The sequence below is a fragment of the Chiloscyllium punctatum genome, chromosome 49 (assembly GCF_047496795.1).
Source record: "Chiloscyllium punctatum isolate Juve2018m chromosome 49, sChiPun1.3, whole genome shotgun sequence".
NCBI lineage: Eukaryota > Metazoa > Chordata > Chondrichthyes > Orectolobiformes > Hemiscylliidae > Chiloscyllium > Chiloscyllium punctatum.
The window spans coordinates 36,799,232-36,808,510 of record NC_092787.1 but is presented as its reverse complement, the minus strand read 5'-3'; the positions used below and the strand labels follow the sequence as shown (position 1 = coordinate 36,808,510).

Below are 9,279 nucleotides of genomic sequence, written 5' to 3'. Positions count from 1 at the left end.
TCCACATTCCACACCTCCGCCCTCAGACCCCACACCTCCATCCGTAACAAGGACAGAACGCCCCTGGTGCTCACCTTCCAACCTATCAACCTTCGCATAAACCAAATCATCCGCCGACATTTTCGCCACCTCCAAACAGACCCCACCACCAGGGATATATTTCCCTCCCCACCCCTTTCCGCCTTCTGCAAAGACTGTTCCCTCCGTGACTACCTGGTCAGGTCCACACCCCCAACAACCCACTCTCCCATCCTGGCACCTTCCCCTGCCACCACAGGAATTGCAAAACCTGTGCCCACACCACCTCCCTCACCTCCATCCAAGGCTCCTCTACATTGGGGAGACTGGACGCCTCCGAGCAGAACGCTTTAGGGAACATCTCTGGGACATCCGCACCAATCAACCACACTGCCCTGTGGCCCAACGTTTCAACTCCCCCCTCCCACTCAGCCAAGGGCATGGAGGTCCTGGGTCTCCTTCGCTGCTCCCTCACCCCCCCGATGCCTGGAGGAAGAATGCGTCATCTTCCGCCTCGGAACACTTCAACTTCAGGGCATCAATGTGGACTTCACCAGTTTATCATTTCCCCTTCCCCCACCTCACCCCAGTTCCAAACTTCCAGCTCAGCACTGTCCCCATGACTTGTCCTACCTGCCTATCTTTCTTTCCACCTATCCATTTCACCCTCCTCTCTGACCTATCACCTTCATCACCACCCCCACTCACCTATTGTACTATATGCTATTTTCTCCCCCACCCCCACCCTCCTCTCATTTATCTCTCCACCCTTCAGGCACTCTGCGTCTTTCCTGATGAAGGGCTTTTGCCCAAAATGTCGATTTCCCTGCTTCTCGAATACTGCCTGAACTGCTGTGCTCTTCCAGCACCATGACTCCAGAATCTGGTTTCCAGCATCTGCGGTCATTGTTTTTACCTAGCCAGACTGCTAAAGCCAAACCAAACTAGAGAAAATTTGAGTTAGGAAAACTGGCCACTCCCTTTTCATTGTGCACGTGTGTTTTTTAAACTTGAAAGCCTTTTGCCTGAGACAGTATATATTCGCTATAATGAAATTGTCCCTAAAACCCAGACCACCCAGAGTCTGTTTGTATGACCCTTCTGTAAAGAAAACCAAGGACAACATAACTTGTTTTCTATGGTCAACTCAGCCACATTAGGGAGATTTTGGGATAGTATAGGGGGGGCGAGCTGAGATAAGTCCACACGTTGGCGCAACGTTGAGGGCCAAAGGGCCTGTTCTGCACTGTGTTGTTCTATGTTAAAGGAGCAGTGTCATGGATTGGCTGCAGGACATTCTGGAGTTGGAGGGTAAACAGCCAGTGGTAGTGGAAAACCTAAGTACCAACGACGTAGTGAAACAAAGGGATGGGGGCCTGAAAACTGAATCTTGGAAGATAGATTTGACGACTAGGATTTTAACCTAATAATGTAAGACTTGCTCCCAGTGCCATGTGCTAGCAAGAGCAGAAATGAGGATAGGTCAGCTGAACGTGTAGCTGGAGAAATGGTGTACCAGAGAAGGGTTTAGTTACTGAGGCATTGGGATCATTTTTGTGGTAGGTGGGACCTACGCAAGCCTGACTGCTTGCCCCTGGTTAGAGCTGGGAGAAATCTCCTTGTGGGGGCATTTGCCAGTTTTGTTGGTGAGGTTTTAATATGGCAGGGGGATGGGAACCAAAGTGTAGGCTTAGATGGGTCCGATTCAGATGAGAAAATGGGAGTTGGATCATTCATTACTGATGTAGTCAGCGCTTCCAAGACTAAAAGGAGGATTAAATGAGAATCGAGTCTCTCTTCATACATCAGTCCTGACATCCCAGGACTCAGTCTGGTGAACCTCCTTTACTTTCTCAATAGTTGGGACATCCTCCTTTGGGAAAGGAGAACATAGGTATACAGAGTACTCACCAAAGGTCTCACCATAGGCCTTATAGAAAGCTATCCCTGCTCAATAGATAATAGGTGCAGAAGTAGGCCATTCTGCCTTCGAGCCTGCATCACCATTCAATATGATCATGGCTGATCATCCTTAATCAGTATCCTGTTCCTGCCTTGTGTCCATAACCTTTGATTCCACTCTCCTTGAGAGCTTTATCCAACTCTTTCTTAAATGAATCCAGAGACTGGGCCTCCACTGCCCTCTGGGGCAGAGCATTCCACGCAGCCACCACTCTTTGGGTGAAGAAGTTTCTCCTCATCTCCGTCCTAAATAGTCTACCCCGTATTTTTAAGCTGTGTCCTCTGGTTCGGCACTCACCCATCAGCAGAAACATGTTTCCTGCCTCCAGAGTGTCCAATCCTTTAATAATCTTATATGTCTCAATCCGATCCCTCTCAGCCTTCTAAACTCAATGGTATACAAGCCCAGTTGCTCCAGTCTTTCAGCGTAAAGTAGTCTCTCCATTCCAGGAATTGACCTTGTGAACCTACGCTGCACTCCTTCAGTAGTCAGAATGTCTTTCCTCAAATTTGGAGACCAGAACTGCACACAGTACTCCAGGTGTGGTCTCACCAGGGCCCTGTACAGCTGCAGAAGAACCTCTTTGCTTATGTACTCAATCTCTTTTGTTATGAAGGCCAGCCTTCTTCACTACCTGCTGTACCTGCATGCTTACCTTAATTGACTGGTGTACAGGAACACCCAGATCTTTTTGTACTGCCCCTTTACCTAAATTGATTCCATTTAGGTAGTAATCTGCCTTCCTGTTCTTGCCACCAAAGTGGACAACCATACATTTATCCACATTAAACTGCATCTGCCATGCATCTGACAACTCCCCTAACCTGTCCAGGTCACCCTGTAATCTCCTAACATCCTCATCACATTTCACCCTGCCACCCAGCTTAGTATCATCAGCAAATTTGCTAATGTTATTATAATACCATCTTCTATATTATTAACATATATTATAAAAGGCTGCGGTCCCAGCATTGATCCCTGTTGTACCCCACTGGTCACTGCCTGCCATTCCAAAATGGAGCTGTTTATCACTACTCTTTTGTTTCCTATCAGCCAACCCTAATTTTGCTTACTAACCTCCTATGTGGGACTTTATCAAAAGCTTTCTGAAAATCCTGTGCTTTCACTGTGAAGGCCACTGTATTATTTGCATTCTTCACTATTTGCAGCTCCTGCCTGCTTCCTAAAATCACAGAGAAACGTGGGACAAAATGGGGTCAAAGTCTCTGACATAAAACTATTGAACATAATGAGCCCATCATATCCATGCTGGTCATCGAGCCCTTATTTACTCTCGTCCCATTTTCCAGCACCCAGTGTGTAACCTATGTGGTAGTGTCTTGTATGATCATCTAAACATGTCTTCAAGGATGCAATATTTCTTGAATCTGTCACCATTTCAGATGCTGCCAGACCTGCTTAGTGTTTCCACTTTGTTTTTATTTCAGTTTTCTATCACTTTGTTTCAGCACTTTAGAGTCATAGAGTTATACAGCATGGAAACAGACTGTCCAGTCCAACTTGCCCATATCGATCTGTACATGCCCATTCTGTACATGCACCACCCTCTGATTAAAAAGGTTGCCCCTTTGGTCCCTTTCAAGTCTGGCACCTTTCACGTTAAACCTACACCCTCTGGTTTTGGACTGCCCTACCCTGGGAAAAGAATTTTGACTATTCACTGTATCCATGCTCCCCATGATTTCATAAACTTTTGCAAGGCACCCCTCTGCTTCCAATGCTCCAGGGAAAATAGCTCCAGCCTATTCAGACTCTACCTATACTTCAAACCCTTCAACCCTAGCAACGTCTTTGTGAATGTTTTCTGAACGCTTTAAGTTTCACAACATCTATCTTATATCAAGGAGACCAGAGCAGAATGCAGTTTTGCAAAAGTGGTGTAACCTATATCCTGTGCAGCCGCAACATGACCTTGCAACTCCTCTACTCAATGCACTGACCGTTAACAGCTAGTGTCCGAAACGCCACCTTCACGATCCTGTCTACCTTCATCTCCACTTCCAACTAACTATGAACTTGCATCCCAAGGTCTCTTTTTTTCAGTAACAATTTCCAGGAACCTACCATTAAGTGTGTAAGTCCTACCCTGGTACCATCTTTCTGAAATCAGTGAAAAGAGAATGGAGCGCAGTATTCTACAACTGACTTCACCAATGTCCTACACAGCTGCAAAATGACATTCCAACCTCTGTACTCATAGAATCGTAGGAAGCAGGCCATTTGGCCCATGAGATCACACCAACTGTCCAAAGAGCAGCCCACCCTATCCCTTTAACCCTGTATTTCCCATGTCTAATCTATCCAACATGTACATCTTTGGACTGAGAGAGGAAACCAGTACACATGGAGACACAGTGAAAATGTGCACATTCCATACAGTGTAGAATCAAACCTAGGTCCATTTATTGATCAGTGTACTACCAATAAAGACAAATGTGCCCAATGTTGTCTTCTGTGCTCAATCTACCTGAAACTCTACTTTCCAGGAACAAACACTTGTCATAGAACAGTACAGCACAGAACAGGCCCTTCAGCCCCTGATGTTGTGCCGACCGTTGATCGGCACCCTCAAATTTCTGTGACCATATGCATGTCCAGCAGTCTCTTAAATGTCCCCAATGACCTTGCTTCCACAACTGCTGCTGGCAATGCATTCCATGCTCTCTCAACTCTCTGTGTAAAGAACCCGCCTCTGTCATCCCCTCTATACTTTCCTCCAACCCGTTTAAAACTATGACCCCCTCGTGTTAGCCATTTCTGCCTTGGGAAATAGTCTCTGGCTATTGACTCTATCTATGCCTCTCATTATCTTGTATACCTCAATTAGGCCCCCTCTCCTCCTCCTTTTCTCCAATGAAAAAAAGTCCAAGCTCCGTCAACCTCTCTTCATAAGATAAGCCCTCCAGTCCAGGCAGCATCCTGGTAAACCTCCTCTGAACCCTCTCCAAAGCATCCACATCTTTCTTATAATAGGGCGACCAGAACTGGACGCAGTATTCCAAGTGCGGTTTAACCAAAGTTTTATAGAGCTGCAATAAGATCTCACAACTCTTAAACTCAATCCCCCTGTTAATGAAAGCCTAAACACCATATGCTTTCTTAACAACCCTGTGCACTTGGGTGGCCATTTTAAGGAATCTATGTACCTGCACACCAAGATCCCTCTGTTCCTCCACACTGTCAAGAATCCAATCCATAATCCTGTACTCAGCTTTCAAATTCGACCTTCCAAAATGCATCGCCTCGCATTTATCCAGGTTGAACTCCATCTGCCACCTCTCAGCCCATCTCTGCATCCTGTCAATGTCCTCCTGCAGCCTACAACAGCCCTCTATTCTGTCAACAACACCTCCAACCTTTGTATCGTCTGCAAACTTGCTGACCCATCCTTCAATCTCCTCGTTCAAGTCATTAATAAAAACTACAAATAGTAGAGGCCCAAGGACAGAGCCCTGTGGAACACCACTCACCACAGACTTCCAGGCAGAATATTTTCCTTCTACTGCCACTCGCTGTCTTCTGTTGGCCAGCCAATTCTGTATCCAGACAGCTAAGTTCCTCTGTATCCCATTCCTCCTGACCTTCTGAATGAGCCAACCGTAGGGAACCTTATCAAATGCCTTGCTGAAGTCCATATACACCACATCCACAGCTCGACCCTCATCAACGTTTCTCGTCACATCCTCAAAGAACTCGATAAGGTTTGTGAGGCATGACCCCCTCACAAAGCCGTGTTGACTGCATTTAATCAAGCCATGCTCCTCCAGATGATCATAAATCCTATCCCTCAGAATCCTTTCTCACACCTTGCAGATGACAGACGTGAGACTTACAGGTCTGTAATTGCTGGGAATTTCCCTATTTCCTTGTCATTACCCTCCAATCCCTCTGAAGGGCGATTGGGTTGTGGCTTACTTATGAATGAGCTCAGTTTTAATGATCTAGCAGTTTTCCTAAGTGACCAGACTGATTTCTCTGTTTCACAGCCTGTGTTCTCTTCTGGTTTCTCAGAATACATTTGTTTTCTGTTTGAAAGGTTGTTTTGCAATGCGAGGTTTCAAACAAATTCACATCCAGATCTGACGATCACTGTGTTTGTAACAATCTCATGATCTCAGGATTTTGAGCATTGAAGGAAAAAGCACCATTCACACTGGGGAGAAACACGTATCGTCTGTGTGTGTTTTTAAGAGTCTGTGAAGATTCATCTGAAATGTCCAAATGCCAGAGCAGTCACACTGGGGAGAGACCGTGGAAGTGTGAGGATTGTGGGAAGGAATTTCTTTACCCATCCCGTCTGGAAACTCACCAACTCAGTCACACTGGGGAGAAGCCGTTCACCTGCTCGGATTGTGGGATGGGATTCACTCAGTCATCCCACCTGCTGACACACCAGCGAGTTCATACGGGGGAGAGACCATTCACCTGCTCCCAGTGTGGGAGAGGATTCAGTCAGTCCTCCAGCCTGCGGATACACCAGCGAGTCCACACTGGGGAGAGACCGTTCGCCTGCTCAGAGTGTGGGAAAGGATTCAGTCAGTCATCCCACCTGCAGATGCACCAGCGAGTCCACACTGGGGAGAGACCATTCACTTGCTCTGACTGTGGATCGAGATTCGCTCAGTTATCCAGCCTTCAGGTACACCAGCGAGTCCACACTGGGGACAGACCGTTCACCTGCTCCCAGTGGGGTGGGTTTCACTCGGTCATTCAGCCTGCGGATACACCAGCGACTCCACACTGGGGAGAGACCATTCACTTGCTCCGATTGTGGGCAGGGGTTCACTCAGTCATCCAGCCTGCAGTTACACCAGCGAGTTCACACTGGGGAGAAACCATTCACCTGTTCTGAATGTGGGAAAGGATTTGCTCGGTCATCCCACCTGCTGATACATCAGCGGATTCACACTGGGGAGAGACCGTTCACCTGTCCTGAATGTGGGAAAGGATTTGTGCAGTCATCCAAACTACAGATACACCAGCGAGTTCACACTGGGGAGAAACCATTCACCTGTCCGGAATGTGGAAAGGGGTTCATTTGCTCCTCTAAACTGCTGGAACACCAGGGGGTTCACACTGGGGAGAAACCATTCACTTGCTCAGCGTGTGGGAAAGGATTCATTCAGTCATCCAAGCTGCAGAGTCACCAGCGAGTTCACACTGGGGAGAAGCCATTCACTTGCTCCACTTGTGGGAAGAGGTTTAGCCAATCATGCAACCTGCAGAGACACCAGCGACTTCATGCTGGTGAGAAATATTCACAGAGTCAACTCACCAGCTGATGCACCAGTGAGTTCGTTCAGGGGAGAGACCTTTCACTTGTTCCACATATGAATGGTATTCACTGTCATCCAAACTGTTAGCATACCAGTGAAATGACACTGGCTGGGTCACGTTCATCTGCTCTGTTTGTGTAAATGGATTTACTATTTGCAAATACACTAGCAAATTCACAAAGAATCATAGGTGAAGGGTTTTGCTTTCCCTCTCACAAAGGAATGTACTTTGGTCATCAGGCTGTTTTGTATTGATAGAAATAAACTCAGTTGGGTTAAAGAGGCTGACAATTTAGGTGAGTGTTGATATAATTGTGTATCTGTATAGTATGTTTTGAAAATGATCACATTGTCACTGTACATCAACACATTTGCACTGGGTAAAGTCTGTCCACAATGAGTTTTCTAGTAACGATGATGGTTGTAATGAGTTCCTGACTATCTAACAGTGGTGGATTTGATGCTACAGAAGACGTGGTTTAATATTTATAAACACCACAGGTTCAGTGACTAGTTTGGGATAAAAATTATATACACCAGCTTTTCATTGAATCCATGTTGCATGAAGTCTGCCTCATTCTGAGTGCCTTAGAGATAAGATAATCATGTGTACACTTCATCTGAGAAGTTGGGAGAAGGCACATCCAGAGTGAGATACAGCCTGTAATAGTGGGAATTTAGTTTTGGGTGATGTTTAACCTAACGTGGCAAGGAGATGGAATCTGAAGACAGTCAATTAATGTGTCAGGGAGGCATGGACATTACAAGCCAGTTAAGGTACAAGGGAGTTTAACACAGTTGAGTGGCATTGATTTTAATGCTGAGTTTGATGAACAAGGCAGAAAAGTTAAGGATGCAAATTAAAACATAGGACTATAATGACATTGCTGTCACTGAGACATGGTTGAGAGGTAGGTAGGTTTGGAGGCTCAGTACTCTAGGATATAGGGTCTTCATGTGAGACAGTGAAGGAGGCAGAATAGGAGGGGATGTCACTATAATGTTCAGGGTATTTATTACAGTTTCAAAAACTCTTTCAATAAACCCATTTGGGTGGAAGAGCGGGTAAAGCGGGAAATTTCAGGGAAGTGTAAATGTAATAGGGTCGTAATAGGGAATTTCAACTTCTCCAGCATTAACTTTTGGAGATGCTGGAGTGTATAAAGTTAAAAATCACACAACACCAGGTTATAGTCCAACAGATCTCATTGGAAGCAGTAGCTTTTGGAACTCTGCTCTTTCATCAGGTGGTTGTGGAGTACACGATTGTAAGAGACAGAATTTATAGCCTGTAAATTCTGTGTCCTACAGCTGACACAATTGGATACAAATGAATACTTTTGATTTAGTCTCCCTGGACATTAAGGCTTTTGATCTGTTCCTGCATGGAACACATATCAAAGGTAACAATTGGATCTAGTGAAATTTGGTCAGTTGGATCCACAGTCGTTTTCGCTGCTCGTTGGTTGCTGCCTGAATTGCTGTGCTCTTCCAGCACCACTGATCCAGGAAGCAGTGGGTGATGATCGAGGAATATTTTTCTGACTGGAGTTCTGTGTCTAGTGGCGTGTCTCAGTTGAGTGCTTGGCTGATCGATGGTAAATTGATTTTCAATCTGGATTAGTGAGAAGCAACATATTTGGACAGGGTAATTTATTCATTGCATTTGGCTGTTATCCATACGGTTAGTAGACCAGCCAGGGAAGAAAGAACACATGTTGTTTTCTCATAAGCATATTCAGTGACACAGTCCTGGATAGTCAATGGGATTTTGGCAGCAAGATAATTCTGCTCAAATGTTGCTTCGTCCACAGTTAGACCTCAAAAGACAGCTTCTAATGTATGGTGCTGCAAATTATGAAACAAAATGGAATGTTGACCTTAATTGCTAATTGAACAGCAGACTTTCTACCAACTGAGTTAACCTGGACCCGTATAGCAAGCGTTTGAATCACATTTTACAGTATTAGAAATGTGTTTTTCACTGATAGTTTTGACATT

At 45.6% G+C, this 9,279-nt stretch overlaps 1 protein-coding gene across 1 annotated transcript in view; it reads left to right on the top strand.

Moving 5' to 3' along the window:
- The first annotated feature begins 243 nt into the window (after positions 1–243).
- The window catches only part of LOC140469280 (uncharacterized), a 63,521-nt gene continuing 54,485 nt past the window's right edge, over positions 244–9,279 (top strand). Inside the window, 2 exon segments of the mRNA XM_072565623.1 lie at positions 244–6,688; positions 6,690–7,281. Of these exon segments, the coding sequence (XP_072421724.1) occupies positions 6,216–6,688; positions 6,690–7,281 (1,065 nt within the window). The 5' untranslated portion in view covers positions 244–6,215.